This window comes from Mustela putorius, unplaced genomic scaffold (genome assembly GCF_011764305.1).
Source record: "Mustela putorius furo isolate JIRA1106 unplaced genomic scaffold, ASM1176430v1.1 tig00003836_pilon_pilon_pilon, whole genome shotgun sequence".
In the NCBI taxonomy this organism is placed as follows: Eukaryota; Metazoa; Chordata; class Mammalia; order Carnivora; family Mustelidae; genus Mustela; species Mustela putorius.
In genome coordinates this window covers 11,724,975-11,750,917 of record NW_025421989.1, presented here as the reverse complement: position 1 = coordinate 11,750,917, position 25,943 = coordinate 11,724,975, and the positions used below count along the sequence as shown (strand labels likewise).

Here is a 25,943-nt window from a genome sequence, read left to right as displayed (position 1 = left end):
AAATTTCTTCGTAAGAGATTTTTCATGGTAGAAAATAACTCTTCCTATATACCTAACGTATCTCTTCAGGTGGTCACAGCTTGAAACTGGACAGCCTAGTGCCACTGTGTATGGATTTCTTAGAACGTATTTTTCTTTCAGATATCTACAGAATTTCCTACATCTTATCCTCAGCATAACCAAATGGATGTCATTCTGCTTTGTAGGTAAAGAATCCTCCAATAAATCTTCTGCTGGTGAGCTATAGGCAGTAATAAGTGCATCACTCCTCCGCTTTTACTGGTAAAGCAATGTGTTGATTTATTCAAAGCTGTTTTCATATTGAAGATGTTTCTTTTCACACACTAGGTGGTAAAGGACTTCATGTATAGGTTGGTGTTAGAGATCAGCACATATTAGTTTGTGCTCAAGCAGAGGTGAGCTTGCACCAGCCATCAGAGACTGTATGGAGACAGTTCTGGTTGTTAACTTGTTGGGGGTCTTCTAGCATCCAGTGGGTTGAGGCCAAGGACATTGCTAAACATCCTACGATACACGAACAGGCCCCCCACAATGTAACAAGTGACATATTTTTTTGAGACACATAAAATTTATGGGGAATAAACAATCCGTGGAAAATTACAACTTAAGAATTGACATCGAAGGTGTCTTTATCTTTCTACTTAATACCATGGTATGAATTTTATTTCAAATAGTGTTTTGTGTCCCTTAGGAATACATGACAGTTTTCTAACATTTTAAGTTCATTCCAAGGTATTTTAGTTTATTAGTTTCCATTATAAGTAGGGTTCTTTCTTCCATTCTATCTTGTGATTTAAATATGCCAAAGGAATTGATATCTATGAATTAGTATGGTACTCCACTAATGTTTCTCTCATTTTTTTAAACAACCTAACAAAATTCTTCTTCTTTTTTTTTCTTTTTTTTAAAGATTTTTATGTATTTAAGAGAGAGAAGGGGAGAGAATGAGAAGGGGGAGGGTCAGAGGGAGATGCAGACTCCCTGCCGAGCAATGCCGAACACGATCCTGGGACTCCAGGATCATGACCTGAGCCAAGGGCAGTTGCTTAATCAACTGAGCCACCCAGGCACCCCAATATTTCGCTTATTTCTTTTATCTTCTTTTGTCTACTGACTACTACCAGAAGTTAGCCAATTTAGTATTTAATATGCTAATTAATTAGTACCTATCCTTTCCCTACTAATCATACTCGTTATTTCTGAACCATGATTGGTCAGTCTACTTCACCAATTTAGATAATTCTCATTTCATTTGCTTTATTTTTTTTGTGTTTCATTTGCTTTATTAAAAAATTTTACAAAAATGGGGTGAATGGGTGGCTTAGTCAGTTAAGCATCTGCCTTCGGCTCAGGTCATAATCTCAGGGTCCTGGGATGGAGCCCCACATCAGGCTCTCTGCTTGGTGGGGAGCCTGCTTCTCCCTCTCCTCTGCCTGCCACTCCCCCTGGTGATGCTGTATGTCAAATAAATAAAATATTTAAAAAAAATTTTACAAAAAATACATTATGAATTTTGTCAATACATTTTAGGAATGTATGAAAATGAAAATATGAGCTTTCCCTTTATCTTTGCTAATGGGCTGAAGTCTATTAATCAGAACTACATCATTCCTCCCATCCACGTTACTAACGAGGCCCGACCCTGCTGAGCTTCAGAGATCAGATGAGACCGGGCGCGTTCAGGGTGGTATGGCCGCAGACTAATCATAACTGTATCATTCCCAATACTGAGTGATCCCTACATTACTAGAAAAAATCCTATGTGATGTGCTGGTAGATTCAGGTATTTTATTTAGCTTTCCTTATTTCTAAATATTCTTGAGAGATACTACTTTTGGGGCTTAGGGTTTATTTGGGAGGGGGTGTCCAATCTTTGGTGGGGTTTGGTTTCACTGTTATCTTGGCTTCATAAAAAAGAACTTAGAAGCTTTTGTCTTTGGAAAAAAATTTTAATCAATAAAATTTCAAAACAAACAAGTGAAAGCAATTATTATTACAGTTTAGTTCATTTATGAATTAAACGTTCTGTGTGTTGACATAGTAACCACTACTTAACCTTTCATTTCTAAATGCAAAGCAAATACCAAAACTTCAAAGTCAAAACTTCTGACTTAGAATAAAATTTCTGTGTAGACATTGTTGGGCTCTGTCCTTACCTCGAAATTCCACAGTAAGTATCTCTTAAGAAAATTAAGGCTTTTTACACAAATACAGAGAACAGACTCTGTATGACAGTTGGCAGAGGAAAGGGGAATACTGCGGAGGGGGGATTAGAAGGAGAAGATGGGTGAAGGGGAGTAGGAGGTACAAGGCTTCCAGTATGGAAATTAATAAGTCATGGGGATGACAGGGAAAAAGCACAGGGAAAACTGTCAGTGGCTTTGTACCAGACTTGTATGGTCAAGTGACAGACGGGAACTACTACGCTTGTAAGCACAGCATAACATACCAGGTTGTCAAATCGCCATGTTGTACACATGCAACTAATGTAACACTACGTATCAACAGTACTTCAATAATAAATAAATATCAAACTGGTTCGAACACATCCATTTCCAGCCTTTTTTTCCATTTAAAGATCTTAATTTTTATAGCAATTCTACACCACGCATATATAGCAAAATACACATTACTGTCAAAAATGAAAGCAAAAAGCTTATGTTCTTCTAGGTCTTAACGCCTGTCTCTGGTTAATTTGAACTATCTCCAAATTGATGGCCAAATTGAGAAAATATGTTAGCATATCTCAATAAACATGTTTTGGCATTACGAGATCTTAACAACTGATGCCAAAGTTGGAGCCCAGCCTTGCTTCAAAGGGGCAGGCTAGCGGGTCCTCAGAAAGAAATGTGGAAAGAACGTACCTGATCGTGATCAACCTCTACGGGCTGCTTCTTAATGATCCAGGTGACGGACTCGGAGAGTGGGGGGGTAGTCAGGGACCCCGAGTAGGTCCAGTAATCTGGGCAGGCAGGCATCAGGCAGGAAGGATCAAATGACCCAAATTCCACAAGGGTGTCCTGGCCAAGAGAAGAGGTCACCACGTCATCATTTCATGGTGAAAGTCACTCAGGAATCAGCGGACGGGGTGATGAGTCTAGGGGAGTCTAGGGACCAGCAGCGGTCTGGAGGAATTCTGGGCACTTGAGGACAGAATCACGGCCCTGCCTCGTTCCCGTCGTTAACTCGGTAGTTCTGCTCCTCCTCCCCGGGAACAGGACAGGTGCCGCGCACTGCCTCCCTCCCTCCATCCGGTGACTTGACTGCAGTGCTCTCCTCTAACTCTTTGGGAGGGAGGAAGTAGCTGCTGCGTGTCCCCTGACAGAATTCTCCTTTCTAAAACGCAATGCAAATTTGGGGGAGTCAAGTTCCTGGACGGAAAGGGGGAGACAGAGAGAGGGCAGGGAAGAGGGAGACGGACAGGGAGGGAGAGGGAAGGAGGCCGTGGGGACAGAGACCGAGGTGGGGAGGGGCGGGGGGGGGGGAGAGAGAGAGAGAGAGAAGTGGACCTCCACGGAACGGCCTGGAGGAACGGCCAGTTCGTCTGGGGCCTGGACAAAGGTGTCCATTCTGAAGGATGTGGGTCATTGTTCTATACGGCCACGCCACGTTTCTGTCCAACTCTTCTCTGCTCCCCGCCGGCGGGACTGCTCTGGCTGTTGCCACAGGGACTCAGAAGGAGCCCAGGAGGGGACAGCACTGGGTTCCCGACTCCCTGAGGGCTAGGGCAGGGCAGCAGAACCCAAGCGGTGAGCATGCACCCACAGAATCCCTTCCGGTCCCTGCAAGGTGTCCCAGGGCCGGGCGCGCTCTCAACACACGCGTGTTAAGGGGCAAGTGCTCTTCCGGGGCAAGTCGCAAAGTGCCCTGTGAGTGTCTCCACTCGAGATTACACGAAACAGGCATTTCGAGTGACTTGGGGAAAAAAAATTACCTTATGCTTAACTGATGGCACAGTATCCACGAATTTCTGTAGCTCTTCATGATGTGCAGCTAACAAACAATAAATGAGAACATATTTTAAAAATGAGATGTTACTCTACAATTGTTATAGAATGTGTATCAGACAATTGGTGATTACCTAAAAACAATCTACAGTACTGAAACTGCACTTAAACTGACAATTTAGGATGTTATAAACATCACTGAATGAAAACACATACAAAACAAACAGGCAGGTGGTTTGTGGACAAGCTCCAGCCCACAGCGTGCAGGGAAAGGCGCCCCTGCTCCATCAGCCTCGCCCTCCCCCACGGCCCCCTCCCCTCCCTGCTGCTCAGCCTCCAGGGGCGCTGTGGGCTGAAGCTCTCCCAGCCAGTCAGGGCATGCTAAGGCCCAGCTCTCAGAGCACACCCGCATCCTCAAGGGCTCATTCCTGGAGCCTCAGTGTAATAACCACCCGTTCCAGTTCGTGTTTGATGCTTTGACATGTGAGGCTTCCTGGCATTGGGGGGGACTGCCCCTCCCAGGGTGAGGTAATTCCAAGAGAGAAGAAACAAGTGGGAGGGCGTCCTCGTAGGGAAACCAACCAATCCAGAGCCCGGGCAGCAACTTCATCAGCACTGATGCGCCCGATCACGGTCCCCGTGCCCCACCCGCCCCAGGACCAGGGGGCAGACAACCAGGGGACAGCCTCTCTATGCTGCCTTGTGTGCTCCTTCCCCCAGGACCACAACTGGCTCTCAGCCACCATTTCTCCTCCTTCCCTCTGCCTCCTGGCCATCCCTGGCGCTTCCTCATGTGGCCCTGCCTTTCGGCTTTAGGGATGGTAGGATACAATTCTTGCATGACAGTCATTCCCATGTCTGTCCGTCTTACTGTACCTGATGAAAACAAATCTGGGGCGCCCAGGAAACACTCTACCTCCAGACCTTGCAGGAGGCCAGCACCTGCTGAAGTCTCCAGGAGCTCAGAGGCCTTGCACAGAGTGTGGTCTGCTGATTTTCCATCAGTTCTCCAGCAGTCAGCTGTGTGACCTGGCAAAAGCAGTGAACTTCAGGGAGCTTCACTTCCTCTGGAAAATAGAGACGACAGTATCGTCATCAAAGACCTCTGGGGAAGATAAATGAAGCACTTAGCAAATAGTCACAGAACACTCATAAATATTGCTTCCTTTCCAGATCACTTCCCATAGCTGTTTGCTTTATCTTTTTATGCCATTCTGAATGTATTCACTGATCTCACCTTTTAACCATTATTTGCCTTTATCCTTTTATAACAGTGCCAACGACAGAAATGTAATGCAAATCACAAAGGTAATTTTCAAGTCTGTAGGAGCCACACTTAAAAGTCTTAAAAATCCATTTTTTCAATTGTATTAGCCACATTTCAAGTGCTTAAAAGTCACACCAGCCTTATGTATACCATATTGGACAACACCATTTTATACCACTTGAAATATAGTTGTAACAATCTTGTCTTATAAGCATGGCTTATCTTACCAGTGTATTGATCCCAATATTCTTTTTTTTTTTTTAAAAAGATTTTATTTATTTATTTGACAGACAGATCACAAGTAGACAGAGAGAGAGAGGAGGAAGCAGGCTCCCTGCTGAGCAGAGAGCCCAATGTGGGGCTCGATCCCATGACCCTGGGATCATGACCTGAGCCGAAGGCAGAGGCTTTAACCCACTGAGCCACCCAGGCGCTCTGATCCCAATATTCTTAAATAACAGTATCATAATGTTCGATCTTTCCATTCTAGAATACATTTAAAGTTGGTAAGTTGTTTTTTTTTTTTAAACCTTTATAAGATATCCTTATCATAGGGGCACCTGGGTGGCTCAGTTGGTTAAGTGTTCCAACTCTTGATTTTGGCTCAGGTCATGATCTCAGGGTTGTGACACCGAGCTGTGTTGGGCTCCGCGCTCACTGTGTAACCTGCTTGTTCCTCTCCCTCTGTTCCTCCCCCTGCTTGTGCTCTCTCTCAAATAAATAAAATCTTTTAAAAAATTGCTATCATAGCTAAACTATTTTCCTCCAGCTGCTGTATCCTCAAAGCTTTGAAACTTGATTGCATTATGATGCACTAAAAGGATTAATGCCCGACCCTATAGGATTGCTCCGAAAGAAATCTCTTGCCTTATTCAACCTACAGTATTTAAACATGTTTCTTCACGTAAAATAAAGCCAGTGGGAAAAGCATATGATGATCTGATGCAAAATGAGACAGAAACAAAGAGGAAGGTTTAATGCAGAAGCAAAAATTAATATTACTTTGAAATAAAAAATTTGATGAGAAGAAGTTTTTATTAGGAAAGTGGATAATATTTCAGTGAGGGATCAATATTTGCTCATTCCCATCTTGATTTGCAGGAAATACTAAAATCCGAATCCACTGGCATCAAAAGTAGCAAAGATGCTTATCTTGAGAGAAGCAGATTCTCCTTATGGAAATTAAACAGGAACTGACACAATTCTTCTTTGATGGATAACCACTCAACACGTTTCTATTTTTAATGTAATATTTAAAATTAAATAGGGTAAAAGTTATAAATATTTATTTATTTATTTCCTTATGTGCTTTCTATATTTCCCGAAAAGTATTCCTCATCCATCATTCATGACCTTTCTGGCATCACCATCCCCCCAGCCTCCCAAGCGAGAGGACTCAAGGATGTGGTTAACGTTGCTTTCTCCTCACTCGATGAGTCCCATCTCCAAGTCCTATTGCTTTTGTACATAGCAAGATGGAGTCACTCACGTCAAGCAGGGGCCCGTGTCAAGCAGTGAAACAGGCAGTTAAGCATACTGCAACCACCAGAGGTCACCGAGACCAGCACCAACTGATGATACCCCAGACCTCCTAACAAGCAGAGGCCCAGAAATCTGCAGAGGCCCAGGACTGGTTTGATCCCTTCAGAAAGAAAAGACTTTTGCAGCCAACAGTCAGATGCCTCAGACAAGACCTGCGCATGTCTGACCACTTACAAAAGGCCCCTGTTGCCGCACACAGTGCCCGATGGATCTCCGACAGAACAGAGATCCTCTGGGGGCTGGAATAGAAGCGGTGAGTGCCGAGCACTGACTCAGGCTGGACAGCCCACTGCTGCCTTCTCTCACCTCCCTGCCCACAGCCTAACTTCGAGTTTGGTTCCCTCACTTCCTGCCCCCCTGGGTTATCTTCTTTGTTGTGTGGCTCATCTTCTGTCCTGCTCTGTGTGAAAGGTGAGAAGCCAAGTCCACCATGTGGGGAAATGTCACTGAGTTTGGAATCCTGAACCCGCTTTGTAATTATGTTAACCTTGCTTAGGACTGGACAGGGCTGACACTGTGGACACAATTCGTGTGTGTGCCTTCACAGTGTGTTCACGACACTTTTATTTTAGAAATGCTTTTTAAAAATGTGCTTTCTCCCTACTTCAATTCTTACAGCCTTCATGTGAGCTCCCACCATCTCACACTTGGATTAATATGACCTTGTGGACCTACACTACTGACTGGGTGAATCTCAAAAAATAAAGCAACTGAACTAAATGAAATCATGCTGTGTCACGGTGTCACGTAAAACTAACCAGTACTGAGGAACCTGCCTTCCATCTCCCCTCCTAAGCATCAGTGATCATCATTCTTCCTGTCTCTCCCCAAAATGCAATCTGCATTCTGGCCACTTTGTTTTTGGCCATTTTCTGAACATCTGCTTTTGCACATGATTTTCCGTCCATCTCCAATGCCCTTCTAATCCTCTTGGAAAACTCCGACTCATCCTTCAATCGCCAAGATAAATGTCCCCTGATAAAGGAAATTTTCAACTTTTAATATTTGTGGGTCCTGCTCCTGGGCTCCTAGGGAAGCTCTGCTTTAACATTTACCAAGGTCAAAATGACTCAGCCAATACCTCACAGCATGTGCTATATGTGCTTTGTTAAAGAAAATAACCAAAAAGGTGCATTCTGAACACAAAAGATAACAGAAAGTAAGAAACTTCCTTGGTTCTCAAGAGGTTAAAATCATATAGCTCTAGCATATACTGGAAACCTAAGATAAGGACTGCAACTTCCTGAAAAGTTCTTTGTTTAATAATTTGTAACTTCTTAAAAATGTTACAACCGCTTATGTATATAAAATGTATCTAGCCCTACCTCAAATGATCCTTTACTGGAAGTACTCTGGAGACTGTGTACTTGGGCTCTAATAAAACTCTCTTCCTTCCCCCCGCCCCAAAAGAAATTCTAAAAGGTCTGTTCATTTTGAATTGATACCCCTCCTTGCTGAAATCAGCAGACTTCTCTGAGCAGTCTACATCATCCCCTCCTCTGTGGTCCCACAGCACTTTTAGAAACCCCTTCTCAAATTACACTTGCTTTATACTTCTAATTTCATGCATGCATCTCTCACTAGACTTTGAATGCTAGGAGGTCAAGAATCTAGTTAGTATTCCTGGCACTTAGTGCAAGGCCTGGCACATGGCTGGCACTCGGTAAATACAGAATGAATAAATCAGTCACTGGTTGACAAAATATATACACGTTACTCGATGACTAAAAACATAAAAATATCTTTTTCTTGCCTGACTATCCTTTTGCTCTGCACTGCAATCTTATCATATAAAATCTGGCTAAACTGTATTACTATTTAATACAGAAGCTCTTTGTAATGTCAACAAGCAGAGGAAGGTTAGCACTCATTCAACACACGGAGAACAAATTTCAAATGAACAATCAATACATATACAGTTTCAAATAAAAGTAAATTCAAATACGTAACTTTAAATAAAATTTCAAATACAGAATCTATACATAGATACATATTAATTTTTAAAAAGATTTTATTATTATTTATTTGTCAGCGAGAAAAAGAGCACAAGCAGGGCGAGATGCAGGCGGAGGGAGAAGCAGGCTCCCTGCTGAGCAAGGAGCCGGATGTGGGACTAGATCCCAGGACCTTGGGATCATGACCTGAGCTGAAGGCAGACACCTGAACCACCCAGGTGTCCCGATACATATCTATTAATAGGAAATACCACGTATACCAGAAGAAAACACACACGAAAACAGAAGGGACATGGTTCATATACTCAAAAACCTCTAATGATGATGCAGCAATTCCACGTGGGTTATGTACCAACGGGAAACACCACGGCAGATATATGGACAATGTTCACAGCCACATTATTCACAACAGCCAAAAGGTGGCTGCAACCAGTGCCCACAGACAGGTGAACGGATAAGCAAAATATGGTCTGTCCATATAAGGGAGTATCATTCCGTCTCACAAAGAAGGAAATTCGGCCATCTGCTACAGTATGGCTGAGTCCTGCTGACATTATGCTCAGTGAAATCAGCCAGTCATAAAAAGACAAATACTGTGTAATTCCACTTATATGAAGTACCCAGTAGGCCAATTCACAGACAGAAGGTAAAATGGTCATAGCCAGGAGCTGAGAGAAAGGGAAAATGGGGATTTACTGTTTAAGTGGCACAGTTTCAGTTTTGCAAACGGAGAGTAATGGAGACGAATGGGAGCGTGGGTCGCACAGCAGTGTGACTGGACCGATTACCGAACTGTATACTTACAGATGGTTAAGGTGACAAATTTCGTGTAACATGTACATTACCACATTAAAAAAAGAAAAGCTCAGTGCAGTGAGTCCCACACCACTGCCCAAAGAGGGGGCAGCGTGGTGTGGCCTGTGCTACACCAGGCTGTCCCTTTAACGCCAGACAAGACCCCAGGTCGGGCTCTCACCTGACTTATCTGTAGAATCTTCAAATTCCACCAGGAAAGAGTACCCGTTATTCCAGACATGGAGGCAGGTGGTCGGGTCGTAAGAGATGGTGAGCGGTTTTAAGCCAGGATCATAGACGCTGTCCCTCCAGCGGATGTTGATGGGCGACTGGCGCTCGCCCCCCGGGACCAGGTCCACGGTCTCCCACAGCGGGTGCACTAGGAGAAAGCACAGCGGGGCCATCGTGAGGACGTGCGCTCTCTGGGATCACACACCGGGCTAGTTGAGGGCTGCGGTGTGCGAGGGGACGCAATCCAAGTCTCAGGGAGGAGCCACTCAGGGCTCAGGGGCCACACGGAAGCGGGGGACAGAGGCCGCTCAGAGAGCGCCTGGCACGGGAGCCGCCAGCCTGCTGCTCTGCCAGCCAGGAGCGCTCAGTCCATCCTCTCGTCTCACCCGAACCAAGCACTGCCCGGGCTCCTGAGGACAGGAAGACGCGGGCAGACCAGCACCACGCGGAAGGAGGCTGTTCTCCAATGCGTTTCTTTTCCGTATTGATCATTTTCTGAGCCCCGACCACCGACCAGGTTCACATACAAATACAAATTAATGGAACTTTCTTTCCAACAAAGGCCAGAGGGAGAGAGGAGGGAGAAGATTTGGAAAGCAAATGTTCACCCTAGTGATGAGGGAACAGGAGGCCAGCTAAGGACAAAGCACAGGGGACACCCTGCAACCCCCGCATCCTGCTCCTGGTGGGACACGTGGGCCATTCTTCCAGGAAGCTCCCAACTGTCTTGATGTTAATGCCTTGCTACAGGGAAAAACAACCTGAACTTGACAATGCCAAGGCCTCCAGTATCCTGTGAGCCTTTAGCATATGAAAGTTCTTTGGAAAACCTCCCTTTCCCTTTCCTCCCTCAACTCCCAAGTATATAACCAGCCACCCCTCACAACCCTGGGGCAGCAGCTCCTCCTGTCCACGGGTCCTGTCTCAGTACTTTTAATAAAACCACCCTTTTGCACCAAAGACGTTCAAGAACTCTTTCTTGGTTGTCAGCTCCGGACCTAACCCCACCAACCTCACCTGTATTCCAAAACCACATCAAAACATACTTCATAGAAGTTTTTTTTTTTTTTTTAAATAGAAACCTAAGTTCTTAATTGCTTGTCTAGTAGAAATAAAGGTGTGTGGCCATGAGTCAATTATTTAGCTCATAGTTTTGAAGATTTCTGGATTATTTACACAATGCAACATTACAGGCTTCCAACTGAGGTGAGGGGAACACTCTAGGGTTTTGGAAAAATGAAGGAAGGTACCGATGAATTTGGGGAGGAAAAGGAGTCACTACTTCCTAGTTGGAGATAGGCTAACCTTACGAATAACACTCCCAGTCATTTCACCAGTAACAAAAAATGGGGCTTTGGCGGGGAAGGGGAAAAGCAGAGAATTAGAATCTGGGACAAGCAAGCTATAGCAAAACCACAGACAAGTGCAGAGAACGAAGGAGAGGAATGCTCCTTTACAGAGGAAAGGAGGAAGCCCAGAAGGCTTTTAGAAACACAAAGTCCACAGAGTAACCTGGGAGCTGGAACTATAGTGGCTTCTCACTGCCCAGGTTGTAACTGTGTCTCACTGGCCGGGCTCTGGCTGGGGCAGAAGGGAAGTTTTCCCTCCTCGTGCTGAAATAGTAAAGGGGCAGCGGAAGGAGTATCCACGTGCAAAATCGATTTCTTCCTGTTGAGTTTGCAACTGACGAGGAGCGCTCCCACTCCATTCCAGATTTAGGTGTGCGTGCACAATCTGCCCCACACAGACGCCGCCCACCACCAACACGGATTTCCCACCAAGAATCAAGCACCGGGTGTTCCTGGTAAGTCTCTGAGAAATCGCGGTGGACTTCCTGTAACACTGACAGCTGCTGAGACATCACGCAAGATGGACGAAGATGGACGCAAGATGGACGGAACGGCATGCATGACTCAGGGTGCTCCAGTCCTCTGCCTCTTAGAAGCACCCCAGATGGGTAGGACCAGAGCAACTGAGACAGAAGAAATATTTATTGAGATGGATCATTACCAATGATCCTCTGAGCCTCACCCCACCATGAAGAGTGAGAGTAAGGATCTGAGAAAATGATAAGGCAGCTGCTACTCAGTCAACCCACTCTGTAGAGCAGGTTCACAGAGACACCTTTTTTCTTTTTTAAAGATTTTATTTATTCATTTGACAGAGAGAAAAAGTGAGAGAGCAGGGGAGTGGGAGAGGGAGACGCAGGCTTCCTGCTAAGCAGGGAGCAGGAAGGGGACTCAATCCCAGGACCCCAGGATCGAAACAAAGGCAGTCGCTTAACAACTGAGCTACCCCGGTGCTCCAAGGCACCTTTTTTCATTATTAAAGAAAAAAAAAAAAAAAAAAACCCAGAAACTTGCCTCTGGATGACCTTTACAAAGGAGACATTTGTTTTGCTTGGGTAGCTGCTAAAATCTGTAAATCAAAAATCCGAGCCTTATGGGTTTGTTTTGGTGGTGGTGGTTGTTTTTTGGGGGACTGGGGTAGGATAAAAATGAGATAGAGGGCTCTCCTGTGAGTAGACCACTGGTTCTCAACGAATGGAGAGATGCTGCCCCTAGAAGACATTTGGCAATGTCTAGAGGCATTTTTGGTTTTCACAACTGGAAAGGAATGCTACTGACATCTAGTGGATAGAGGCCAGACATGCAGCTAAACATTTTAATGCACAGAATTATGACGACACCCCCAAATGCAAATGAACTTGAGAAACCATGGTCTCTGCAAACTCAAAGTATTCTCCCCACCTCCCTCTGTCTCTTTCTTTTTTTTTCTTATTATAAAACAGTACCATCTTCTCTCTGGAGAGATCCAAACCCAGTGTTTTTCTTGATTTTCTTAGTATAAAATAACTTATTCCTTTGAGAACAAGAATTTTGTTTCAGAAACCTAAAAGAGAAATGCATTTGCCTGGCACAATATTTTAATATAATAATCTAATTAGAATGCAAATCAGAAAGCATCTTGTAGGGGTGCTGACAATACTGACTCCATCTTAGGTCGTCCTCCACCTTGTTTGCTGACCTGTCTTGGGGTTATATGTTACGGGCCTCTTAGAGATTAATATCCATACCTCAGAAATGCCAGCCAAGGCCAGGATGTTTGAGGTTTGCTTTGGCTTCCCATGAATCCATTAGAGATAACACACAGTCTCTCTCCTTTCCTGACACACAGCTGGTGCCATAATGTCTGGTAAATGTTAGCTGCCCATGAGGTGCGTGCAAACCCTCTGAATGCACGTGAACACTCAGACCTCACAAGCGTGCCCCACGAGAGTCCCCTCACTCTATAAAATCTGCGGACCTAGGTTCAGAATTTGCAAATCGCAGCGGTGCCCCTTCTGGATCATCAGTCACCTGCCTGATACCTTGCAGTAAGTTAACTCTGAATAAAACTGGGTATATAAACTGTACGGAGTGCCCTGTTGTTTTCTAGTCTTGAAGTGCCTTCCAGTTTGGGGGAAGCTTTACTGTTCTTCTCCCACCTTCTAACACAAGTCAACAGTCCTGATTCAGTTGTACGGATGCCCGGCACAAGGACACCTTGCGACACCTTCCTGTCTCAGATACTCCGACTGTGGCTACGGGCTTCAGGATTCACACCCTTCAAAACCAACTCAGGGAGGTCTCCTGTAAAGACTAGGCAAGAAGGAAACTAACAAGCAGATCCCCAAGACGATCCCTCTTTTCACCTTGACTGACTCGTCCCCCACATGCCATTCAGGAAATGCCCAGAATGCACCCTCACCCATGCCAACACTAGTCCAAGAGAACCGGACCTATTCCCTCGTTGCTCTTTTGTGACCTTAACGCTCCTATCAATGTCTGCCCTTTGGTTCACAACTTCAGCTTCGAGGTTTCCTTTCCCCCACCACTTGCTCCTCTGGGAACCCAGATCAGGCCCCCACCAAGTTATTTTAAGACATAAACACTAGTTTGTTTCCATGCTGATAAAGATTTTTCTTCTTTATGGAAAAAAAGAAGATAAGAAGCTATGTGCATGCCAAGTTCACTTGTTTTCCACTGCAGAGCAGCTGTGCTCTCAAATCAAGAGAGAGGATCCTGCACAGACAATAAAAGCAATCTGCTTATTTAGCATTTTTATCCAGCCCAACCCTTCTCTCCATTCAAAAAAAAAAAAAAGAAAAAGAAAAAAGATACCCGATAGCAATCTAGATAGACCTCATAAATACACAGAAACTATCTTTTAAGGTGACCACACAAGTAAAGCCAGCTTTCTCCAACGGTTTGTTTTGCAAGATAAACCGTTGTGAGTCAAGAGTCCCATTTTTGCTCTTTCTTTCTGTGGGTACCAAGGGCAGGTCACCCCAAAATGCGCCACTTCGGGTTATTATTTCGCATTAAAATTACTTAAGAAATAGCCAGTATAAGAACATTTGGAATCTCCTTCGCATCCAGAAAGCCGGAAATCAATCTCCCACATGAAAGGTACCCTTCCCGCACCAGGAGGTTCCGAGACAACCGTGTCACCAGAGATAGGAAATTCGGAGCCAAGAAGCTTGCACAGGTAACCCTTGTTCCTTTTACTAATTTGCTACTCCAGCCCAAACTCTGTTGAGAATTCCTTACTAACTGAAGATCCTGAATAATACGTTTTCTTTGTCCTGCCAATTCCCCACGGAGTGCTTGTTTCTTCCTCTAAACAGTAAAAATGCTGCCTGCTTTGGTCATTTCTTTGGATGACAGTTTTATTATTGGGCCTCCACATGCATGTAATTAAACTTTTGGAGTTTTTCTTTTCTCTTGTTGCTCTGTCTCATGTCAGTTTAATTCTTAGACCAGTTAGAACTTCTAAGAGTGAAAGAAAAATTTTTCTCTCCAACACTCTCACCTTCTCCCTCCATGTTAATAAAACACAGATTGAAGTGTTCTGGAACTTTGCTCCCACTTTTCCTCAAAATAGGAAGGGGATTAAGTGTTCTGATTAATATAGTGCCTTCATTCTCAGGTTCTTCTCATATGGGGAAAGTGAAATGAACAGAAAGAGTGATTTTTACCCAACACCGTTGCGGCGAGCAGAGCCACACTGCCGTTAGGAAGGGGTCACTTCTACACTGCGGACTCGCAACAAAATCCCTGTAGATTCCACAGCGACAACATGCTCGGTTCTAGTTCCTATTTACAAGACCAGACCTGGTGTTGACTTATTTTGTGTTTGTACCACCCTATGTCTCCAGCCTCAGGGGGTCCCTCTTTCAACTCTTGAATCATAGAAAGCACCTTCCAGCCTTAGCCCCTCGCTTCCTGCTCCGCCTCCAAACTCAATTTCCCCTCACTCCGCTCAGGGCTGGCTCCTACTATTGGCTTGTCACCTCTTCAGCAAGAGTGTCACCTCCTCACCTTTCTGAGTACCCTCTTACTATATGACGAACCCTCTTTTTAAAAAAATCCTAACACTCTGATCTTTCTTCTTCAAAACATTTATTACACAGGTGTAATCATCATTTGCATGTGTGCTTAATGATCTGCCTCTCCCAGTGTTGTACAAACCCCAAGAAGATCTGGGGCTCTTAATCAATGCCTGTTCACTGGACATATAAGATAGAGAGACTGGAAGGTTCCAGTCTTCCATTTTTATTCCTATTACCTTATGGATCATGTTATATTTTCTGTAAGGATCTTTCAGGCTTCTCTCCTTCTCACCTTGCCCTTGACCAGCAGCCCAGTTCAGGCCCCTACACCCTGGACTGAATTCATACCATGCGTCTTGATCTCAATACCCTTTACTATGTTTTGCCATTCACCAGTTCTCCTAAATCACCACTCATCACGCTGTTCCTGTGCTAAAGTCTGTATGCCATGTCTTAATCTGCGTCTAATACCAAGGCTTTCCCATTAGGAACCCACCTCAGCTACCTAAATTTCCTTTTTCTTCAATCTTCCCAAACTCTGGTCTTATCACGCTATACCCCTTGGTCATTCCAAGAGAGATATGCCACGAATATCTATAACACCCCCGGGGCTTTGAAAACTTAATACAAAATAAAGAATGCAAACTATCTCAATACTTCTCACAGGTAAAATATATATTCCCTGTACAGAATTTCATAAACGAACAAATTTATTTTTCCTTCAGTTTTATGGAGATGTAACTGACATACTATTTGTTCTTTTTTTTTTTTTATTATTAATTTTATTTATTTGACAGACGGAGATCACACGTAGGGAGAGAGGAGGAAGCAGGCTCCCTGCTGAGCAGAGCCCAATGCGGGGGCTCCATCCCAGGACCCTGGGATCATGACCTGAGCTGAAGGCAGAGGCTTTGACCCACTGAGCCACCCAGGCGGCCCCTATTTGTTCTTTTTTAACGTGGTTGTTGGAAAACACAGACTTGCCTCTATGGCTCTTATTGGTGGCTCCCGTTATTTACCCACTGGACATTATTCTTCCACATCCTCATTGACTTCTTCTCCCGTGCCTTGCCCTCTTCCTGTCCTTTCTCTCGATATGCGATTTCCTCATCGAACTGAAGAGCATCTTAGTAGGCCTAGAGCTGAGCACCGTGAAAGGATACACAGGACAGCCCCCTCCCATATGAACTGTTAAGGATGATCACAGAATGACCAAATGCAGAGCACGAGGGCTGTAAGAGGCACTTTGATGCCGAGCCCAGGTAAGCGCGCGCGCACACACACACACTCACACGGAGTTATTAGCCCCAGGAGACTAGAGCTCACAGTTCCCGGGTTTTTTGTTAGCTCCTTGTTGCTGCTGACACCTCCGAAGCTATTAATACAATTCTAGGGGGCTCTCTATCAGCCTACAGTTTCTCAAGGTTATTTGAATGTTAATGACTCGGTCTGACCCATCCTGAATCTATATTACTTTGGGATTACCAGAGTTCTTGGGAAGACACTGCAAAATAAACTTTTTAATACTAATGTTCTCGAGGATTTTTGTCCTTCAAAATTAATTGGAGAAGTAACAGAACAACTTTCTAACACATTTCAGTTATAATACAGACCCGTCCTGTCAAATAGAATTTTCTCAGATGATGGAGATTTTCAATATGGTAAGCACTAGCAACATGTGCCCATAAAATTATAATAAACTGACATTTATGTGAAAATACCCACATGGGTCCAGTGGCTAGATTTTATACAATGCCACTCTATTCCATGCTGTCCTAAAAGAAAAATGTTTCTTTTCCTTTAAAAACTAGGGAGATTGTTAGGATTATCATTGGAATAACAACAAATCTGTACCATTTCCGTTCTAGTTGATTTTATTAAATTAAAAATTAACATGATTAAGTTTATTTTCTTCTGCCCTTAAAATCTCTGCCTAATATATATTTTTTTCATGTGACGATTAAGCTAAATTTCACCAGACGATACACTAAGCGAAACTGATTTTATTTGCACCTTGGGTAACAGATGCACGACTGTCAACATTTACTGTCTGCTACTGGAGATAACAGCAAACAGGCATCTGAGTGGACAGACAATGCTTCCCCGGGAGGCGGGGAGCGGAGACTGAGGTGAGGCACAGAGCACAGACAGGCTCTAGGGAAATGCGGCTTTCGGAATCGGCCATATCTTCCCACTTCCTCTACTCCTCATCCTCCTTAACCCCATCTGAACAATGTCCAAGCATCTGAGGGAGGCACTGAGCCTGTGACGACGATAAAGACCGTGACGGTGATAAGCCTAGCGCTAGAAGGACCTGCCAGCACCGTCCTCACCGAGTGGCAGGCACAAGCGAAGGACTTTCTAGGTTATCTTTTCTAACCCTTAAAGGTCTTGGGTTGTTCTGGGTCACGACTATACAATGGGCCTTCTGCTGGGGTAGTAAGTTGCCAGACACGAGCGATGTGTACTGTCTTTACTGTGTACTGTCTTTACAACCGATCAGCAGGAGGTCTGGGATTTAGCAACAGGAAATGCTCAGTAGTTCAGGACAGCAGAGACCATAAATTCTCCCCAGCGGAAAAAAAAAATGCCAAAAGCCAAATCAAATCACAGCTGTTACCTCTTTTCCTTAGTAACTTAGAAACATTTTGTCTGATGTGGGAAGTGAATCAAGGGAAGCCCCCACATCCCCAAGCAACGACTCTCTGGGTTTGTCAATACTGAAAGAAGCAAACTATCTTGAAGACATTAGCTTACTGAATTTTATACCTTTAAATGTCATTTTTAAGTAAAAACGAACAAAAAAAATCAAGGAAAACTACCACACTCACACACAATTTCAGTAACTAGGCAAGTATGACTATTTTTTTTTTCCCAATTTAAGCTTCAGACCCCCAAAATGCAAATATTGAGAATAAGCCACCAGAGTAGGAGGTGGATCTGCTGGTAGGCAGCCGCACCCAGCAACTAGAAACTCAGGACGCCAGCCAGTTTACTCTGAAAACACAATGTCGGAAAAAAGAAAATAAACTTAAAATGAAAATATATTTACGAAGCAGTTTTAGGACAATGAATTTAGCTCGATTAGCATTACTAACCAATTCCTTTCTTACAGGGTCAAAGAGAGGAAACCAAAGGAGGAAAAGTTAAGAAACCCGGAACGTTGAAGGAAGCCAACATTTAATTGTGCGTTACTTCGTGGAGAAAAGTGGGAAATATATAAACTATTCCAAGCCATTTCATTGAACTTTAAACTCCTCTTTCCACTAACACATACATTATTCTCCTCCTATCATTTTGTTGGTTCTTCACCAGGATTATTTTGTTCCTCAGGGATATTCAGAATGTCATTCAACACCTACAGTGCGCACCCTACCCACAACAACATAGAATGACACCCCCCCCCATGTCAGCAGTGCCTCGCTGGACAACTGCTGCACTGTAGGGACGGGGCAGGGAACTGGTACCTCAGGAGGGGAACGAGATGCAGAAGCGTTCAGGAAAGGCCATCGGCTGCCTCGCTCCATATGCTGCGTCTACAGCAGCGCCCACACTGCTAAGCTGGTCGAAGAGAATGAACCCTACAATTTGTGACTTGAGAAAGAACATTCCAGAGTGTGAAGCTACTGACCTGTTTACAAACATTAACATGCAACTTCCAGAACGTTAAGATTCATAGAAATAACTGGCCGTCTGTGGATCAATGTCTGTAAGAAGACCATCGCTAACAAAAACGATTCAGAATTGGTTCCAGAGTATTTGAAACTGGGACACTGCTCTAAACTTATTTCTGTATAACATCACTTTAATTTTTTAATTTAATTTTAATGTTAAAATTAGTCAAGAAAAGGGCTTTCCAAACCTTATTATGGAAATCATTTCACAACATATATGCATATCAAATCAGCACATTGCATACCTTCGACCTACATGATGTCAGGTGGCAAGTCTATGTCAACAAACCCAGGGAAAAAGAATTTTCCACGTTTATTTTAGAAGAGAAACAGAAACCGGTAGTTATTCTCACGGTTCTGAAGGCACACAGTCCCACTCTGGAATGTCACTGGCACCATATAGGTAAACACAGGACACATGTGACTGTCATATCGCACCAAGTCTCTCGCTCACACTATTTTTAAACACGTATTTATTTGAGAGACCACGGGCCAGCAGGGCTGGCAGAGGCGGGGAGGGAGGAAGGGCAGAGGGAGAGAGACTCTCAAGCAGACTCCAAGCTGAGTGTGGAGCTGACGCGGGGCTCCATCTCACGACCCCGAGACCATGACCTGAGCCGACACCAAGAGTCAGCCACTTCAGCGACTACGCCCCCCCCAGACGCCCCCACCTCTTGCTCTCCTTAAGGCGGCAGTGTACTCACGGGCTCGGTTCCGGCTTTTGTATGTGCAGGTGTAGAGGCTGCAGGGCCTCGCTGGCACGAACCTGGGGGTCTGGAATCTTCTCCACAGTAACTTGCATGGAGAGGCTTGAAGAACGACCCTCAGGCTACTCATCACCACCATGTTTAGCCTGGAATCCGGACCGGGCCCCGGATGACTTGCAAGAACCTGATAACCTAGAAGCAGGAGGACAGAGGAGGCAAAGCTGTGAGCAACGGAGACCAACCGTCGGGTGGAAAGCTCCAAGCGGGACAACCGCATGCAGACGATCCGTCCACAAGGCAGGGCTGGGGCTGGGGCTGTGGCTGGGGGGGCTGCGGGCGGAGGGGGAATGACTCAATACTTTATCCACTCCTCTTCCTGAAACTCACTGGTCACTCCAGGACAGACTCTTTTGCTGTGATGTCCACTTCCCACTCCTGCCTGCACACCAGCCCCACGGCCTTTGGTTCTTCCCACTCCCCAAGCACCCCCTGGTCTCAGGGCTTGTGCAGATGCTCCTCCTTCCCTGGACCCCTCCTCCTCCTCCCCCTGTGCCTGGGGAATGCCTCCCCCCCCCTTGGGTCTTCCTCTCCAGCATCCCTTCCTAGAAGCCTCCCCTGCCCCTGCGCTCACCACTAACTGGGAGAGCCCAGCGCCCTCTTCACCCCGCTCAGGGCGCCTCCTGCAGCCCCACACCTGATCCAGAAGGTACTTGATGACGCCCCCTCCCCAGCCACCCAGCCCCGTGGCGCTTGGACCCGGTCTGTCTCTGTCACAGCTGCATCTCTCAGGGACACGCTGCCTGGCCTGTGACGGCAGCTCGGTGACCTATGCACACTTCCCTGGTGACGGAGATGAGGATCCCGATTTCCAGAACTCCAGACTGGGAAGCGATTGCCAGCCCGTTCCTGCTCCATATGAAAGGCTCTTCCTAGATGCCTCCCCCACCCAGTTGTGGGGTCCTTCACATTTCCAAACACTTTTCAGTGCTTGCCATTGCAGACGAGGGCCTCATACCCCTCTCTGTAAGATCTGGAGGCCCCTAAAGCACTGCCAGATCTGAAAGAGGACCAAACGCAAAGACAAATCTAAGCTAGTGTCACAGGGATGGGAATTCTGCCAGTAAATGTTTGCACTTCAATGTTCATTGTCATCTCCTTTGTTCTGGGAACCATGCTGGGTGCTGCCATGCAAAGAAGAACAAGGCATGAACTCTAACTTGCAGGCAGGCCATGAGTTTCTCCCTTTTGAAGCCTCTGGAAATGCACATCATATGGCAAGGGAAACCATCCAGGACTCCTCAGAGTCTCCCTTCGGCCTATCAGGCCATTCAACCGTCCGGCAGTGGTGGCCAGGGAAGGAGAGGGGCCCAAAGACACAAAAGAGAAACTGAGGGGCACTGAAGACACATGTCACTTACGTACTGGAACTTTATTTCCAATTTCCAATTTAATTTAATTTTTTTTTTAAAGACTTTGCTCATTTGACAGATCCACAGCAAGAGAGGGAACATAAGCAGGGGATGTGGGAGAAGGAGAAGCAGGCTTCCCACTGAGCAGGGAGCCTGATACAGGGCTTGATACCAGAATCCTGGGACCATGACCCAAGCCAAAGGCAGACACTTAATGACTGAGCTATCCAGGCACCCCTGGAACTTTGTTCCCAGGGTCCTGGGATCAAGCCCCGCCATCATGCTCTCTGGTCCTGGGGAAACTGCTCCCCCCACCGACCTCTGCCTGCCTCTGCCTACTTGTGATCTCTGTCAAATAAATAAAATCTTAAAAACAAAAACGGAAATGTTCACTTTACCCTCTCCTCTTCATGTACCTCACTACTACCTGACTGTAAACTAGATCTTCCCCACCGTATTGCTAACTCATACATGCCAACTCTGAGGAAGAAGAAAGAAGGCCACACCCAAGGGAAAGTAGAGAAAAAAAACCCTGAGCTGTGTCCACTGAAAGCAGGAAGCAGCTACTTCCCATTACTGCCCTGGAAGGAACAAATGAGGGCTCCAGGAGGAACCCTTTATAACCAGCAACACTCCATGTGTCAGCACAAGCACTGCCAAGTGAACTGTGGCAAGAGTTCCCTGTGGCAAGAACTGGCCTCTCAGCCCGGTGCCAGGCACTCTGTTGTATGCATCACTTTGCCGGTGAACACACTCAAGGCAGGGAGTGAAAATGCACGATGCGTTAACCAGCTTGGGCTGCTGGACCAAAATACCACAAACCGAGTGGCTTCAACAACAGACTTATTTTCCACAGGTTTAAGGGTTGGAAGCCGAAGACCAACATTCCAGCCAGTTGGTTCCTGGTGAGAACCCACTTCATAGCTCGTATACAGCTATCCTCTCACTAAGCCTTCACAGGATGGACAGACAGCAAGCTCTGGACTCTCCCTTTTCTTATAAGGACACTAATCCTATCCTGGAGTGGCAACCTCATGCCTTAATCAAACCCTAATTACTTCACAAAGGCTCCATCTCTTAATACCATCCCACTGGATGTTAGGACTTCAACATATGGGTGGGGGTAGGGAGAGCAGAAACATTCAGTCCACAATACATGGCCACCACATTCAAGGGGACCAGTGGGAAGTGCCTGGCCTCCAGGCCTAAATCCCTACGTGAGGTCTTAGGGCCAGTGTATCAGTTTGTAATAAAGAACCACAACCTGCATAGCTTAAACAACAGCAATTTATTGTCTCACAGTCCCGGAGGCTGGAAGTCCGAGGTCAAGGTGCCAGTATGGTTGGTTCCTTGTGAGGGCTGTGAGGGAGAATGTGTGCCAGGCCTCTCTACCTGGGATGGTTAATTTTATGTCAATCTCCCCAACAGATGCATGTGACACAACTGAAGCATGGAGCCAGGTGGGGATATGAGATTGATTTGAAGAATACCAATTTCCAAGAGACTGGAAGACCCTTAGGTATTATTCCATAAACACAGGATGGTTTCTGATGACCCCATGTGCACAGCACAGGAGGGAACGGAGTGCACAGAGTAGAGCTGGGAAGGTCAGTGACAAGGACGTTCCTTCAACCATCCTTCATTCAGTCCATCATTCTTTTATCCTTTCATTCATCAGGACAGCAATCAAACATCTATTAAATGCCAGACATTGTTCTAGGATCATTGGGGAGGATAAAACCAAGTCCCTACCCTCGCAGAACTTATATTCTACTGGGGAAGACAGACAATATACAGCAGTGTAATATGTAAGTCAGTTGTACCGACAATCACATTATAATATACTCAGTGAAAAATAAAGCAGAATAAGGTAAATTTGAAGTGCCACCAGGAAAGAGGCGTTGCATTTAAAATAAGCTGCTCAAAGGAGGCCTTACGGAGGTGAGATTTGAGCAACAGACTGAAGGAAATGAACGAATTAGTAATAGGGCTGTCAGGAGGAAGGGTACTCTAGGAAGAGGGAATTGCCTGTGCAAAGACCCTGAGGTGGGAGCGTGTCTGGCACACACAAGGGGAAAGTAAGGAGGCAGGATGGTAGGAATAGAGTGCACTAGGAGGAGGGCAGTAGGAGAGAAGGTGGAGAGGTCATGGATGCCAGATCATGTAGATTTCTAGGCCATTGTAAAGGTTTTATCCTCCAACTCAGGGTTTCTCAACCATGACATACCACCATTCGACCAGGTAACTGTTTGGGGGCTGTCTATACGTTGTAGGATGTTTAGCAGCATCTCTGGCCTCTACCCATTAGATGCCAATGGCACCCTCCCTCCAACTGGGACAACCAAAAATGTCTCCAGATGCCACAGATGTCCCCGGGAAAGGGGAATCGCCTCTGATTGAAAACCACTGCTCTAAGTGAAATCGGGACACAATGGAGTTTTGGCAGCACAGGAGGGACACCATCTGATTTATATTTTTGAAAGATCCCTCAGGCTGCCCTACTGGAAACCAACTGGGATAGGAAACAAGAAAGCAGCAGGGAGCTCCCTCAGGATAATCCAGGGGCTTGGAACAAAACATGCCATGGCAGAAGTGGTGAGAAGTTTGGCATTGGCTCTATCTTGGAGAATGCCTGTAAGACGTGAAAGAAAGCAGTAAAGGATGGCTAGAAGATTCTTGGCCTCGTCAACTGAAGGATGGAGCTGCCGTGAACTGAGATGAGGACCGCACTGGGCAGCCAGGTTTTGGGTGGGACATCCACAGGTCAGATTTGGGCACGAGAGTCTGAAATGAAATTCCAGTAACCCAAGTGAGACAATATGAAGCTCTGAACCAAAGGGTGACAGCAGTGATGCATCAATGTTCTTTGTATTCAAGAGATTGTCATTTTGGTAAAAAACATAGGATTTGGCTCTCAGCTGGAGGAGAGAGAAGGGAAGTAGTTGTTGAAGAAGACCCCGTGATTTTATGGCTGGATGATGCGGTGGTAGAATGAGGATGAATGACTGAAGAGAGAAACAAGCTGGCAAAAGGAACAGAGTCTTCCTGCTAATCCTATGGATTTGAGGTACAAGGGGAGAGCGAGAGAAAAAGTCTAGCAGAGAGTTTCCAGGGTAACTATGGTGCTCAGCAAAGGTCATGAGGCTAGAGAGATTTCTGTTTTCAAAATATTCAAGAATAGTGCAGCTCTTTACCAAGACCCAGAAGGGAGGGTTGGTGTGGTGAACTTTGGTTCACTCTAAACTCCAAAGCAAGCTGAGAACAATGACAGTTCTCAGGGATGTGCAGGGGCAGTTTATGGGTAGGGTGTGGGGCAGCTCCTCTTACCAGAGATACCAGACTTCTCTCCTCCATATTCCAGAAGACTTTTCAGCAGAGAGGAGATGGCCAGATTCACAGTAAGGGACGAAAGGAAAACAGAAAGTACTTTGACTTTCAGGGACTGACAGAAAATTAATTCCACCCAAATTTAGGTGTACACACATCTTTGTCATCGTTTGGTATTTTTCAAGCTTTCTCAGCAAAAATAAACGAGAAGGAACTGCAGTGATAACAAGCTTCCGGCAGCTTCCAACCGGTAGCTTTTAACTCACCACAAAGAATCAGAGCCACCAAAACGCTCATGTTTTGCGGGTTCTTTCCCTCCAGATCTGGGGTAGAGCACAAATGAAAAAGGAGACAACTTAGTAAAGAAAACTCAGATACATGAGTTTTGCTACTCATGTATCAGAGCTATGCTGCTGAGCCCCTGCTCTCTGGGGGTGGTTATGAATCTGTCCATAGCTTTTGGCATGGTCGGCGGGGGGAAGAGCAACAATGCAGCTGTGAGTCTCAGCCTGCTACGCCTCGGTTTCTGGAACTGCAATTTCCCCACCTCCTAAAGTCTCTGACACAGCTATTCTATCGTTACATGGGCTGTCTCATGACCCTCAAAGTGAAGTCACAGGGTTAGAAAAGGGAAAAAGCGATTCCCTGCCTCCTCTTCTCCGTTCTACAGAAAAGCCCGGCAGGGACGGCGGCCACTCTCGCGGAACCGACAGCGTGTCCCAGCTCCACGTGGGCTACGCGCACCCGCTACTCTTCATGCTCCAGTCGCCGCCCGACCTTACCCGAACGTTTCCCAGAACGCGGACCCTTCCACTCTGTACCGGGGAGAAACTCATGCGCGCGGCCATTTTGGCTACGTCCCATTACGTCTCGCCACGCCTTTCACGCCGGGTACGTCATCTCGCTTAATTACGCCACGTCCCCTTGGCCCCAGCCCAAGTTTCCGGCAAAGCAGGGTAACTCCCACCTTGGGCTCGCTCACAGCGTCGGAGCCCGAACTCTCTCCATCCACCCAGAGCCTGGGTCTGCACCGGTTCTCTGCCCTGGCTACACTTCTGCTGCCGTCGCTCCAGGCCGGCAGCCGCGACCACGCGCCTGCGCACTAACTTGGCCGCGCCTCTGCCTTCCGCCTGGGTCGCCCCTCCTTCGAGCTGGACTATGTTTGTCACGCCCTCACGGATGTGTCACGCCTTCGCGCTCCGCCTATACCACGGCCCTTCTTCCCGTTACGTAGTTTGTGTCCCGTATGCTATTCCATGGCCCCGCCTTTCCACAGATCTTGTTCACGTGCGTGTTATCCCCTGAATCACGCTCGTTCCTCTGACACCACGTTCCCTCCCTTGTGCCCACATCCCTCCTTTCCACTTGGTAATTCCTCTGTCCTTTGCCTGAGCTCACCTTTTCCGCGGACTCGACCAGCTTTGTCGCGCCTTCGTAGCGGCCACGCCACGCCCTTCACGCACTAAGTCCAACTTTCTCAGGCGACGCCCCTGGGCGATGCCTAGGCCACGCCCTTCCCACCTAGAACGTAGCCCACGCTCCTTCCCACGGTGTCCATGCCCCGCCCCCCCCACGCCGCGTCACGTTCCTTTCTTGCTTTCCACGGTCCTACGTCATGGCCAATCCCAGCGCCCCACGGCACGACCCTACGATCCACATTGGCCACGCTCGTGCCGGTTTCCGCGTTTTCTGGC

The 25,943-nt window shown here is 46.2% G+C and overlaps 2 protein-coding genes across 6 annotated transcripts in view; both read right to left on the bottom strand.

Annotated features, from left to right (window-relative positions):
• The window catches only part of CA5B (carbonic anhydrase 5B), a 103,073-nt gene extending 100,102 nt beyond the window's left edge, over positions 1-2,971 (bottom strand). Inside the window, exon 1 of the mRNA XM_045089319.1 lies at positions 2,886-2,971. The gene's annotated coding sequence lies outside the window, so the exon portion shown is untranslated. The remainder of the gene's footprint in view (positions 1-2,885) is intronic.
• Positions 1,950-25,808, bottom strand: LOC101673601 (carbonic anhydrase 5B, mitochondrial). Of its 5 annotated transcripts, none has more exons than XR_006609469.1 (7): positions 25,032-25,178; positions 24,516-24,572; positions 19,511-19,705; positions 9,709-9,906; positions 4,845-5,035; positions 3,956-4,014; positions 1,950-3,041 (listed from the first exon to the last, which is right to left on the bottom strand). XR_006609469.1 is itself a non-coding variant. In XM_045089321.1 (7 exons), exons 2-6 carry the CDS (start codon positions 24,544-24,546, stop codon positions 4,002-4,004), a joined length of 588 nt encoding a protein of 195 aa, XP_044945256.1. In that variant the 5' UTR covers positions 24,547-24,572; positions 25,648-25,808; the 3' UTR covers positions 1,950-3,041; positions 3,956-4,001. The 5 variants fall into 5 exon arrangements, 4 of the variants coding, with proteins under 4 accessions (XP_044945256.1, XP_012915065.1, XP_044945257.1 ...); XM_045089321.1 differs by lacking the exon at positions 25,032-25,178 and adding an exon at positions 25,648-25,808 and having other exon boundaries at positions 4,885-5,035; XM_013059611.2 differs by having other exon boundaries at positions 4,885-5,035; positions 25,032-25,180.
• Positions 25,809-25,943: the final 135 nt, after the last annotated feature.

Excerpts from the sequence above, each read along its gene's own strand:
- LOC101673601 (XM_013059611.2), bottom strand. The coding sequence starts at position 25,113 with ATGGGACGTAGCCAAAATGGCCGCGCGCATGAGTTTCTCCCCGGTACA. Across the intron at positions 24,573-25,031 it reads GCGTTCTGGGAAACGTTCGG|ATCTGGAGGGAAAGAACCCG; the intron begins GTAAGGTCGGGC and ends GCTCTACCCCAG. Across the intron at positions 9,907-19,510 it reads CAAAAGCCGGAACCGAGCCC|TGCACCCGCTGTGGGAGACC; the intron begins GTGAGTACACTG and ends GCTTTCTCCTAG.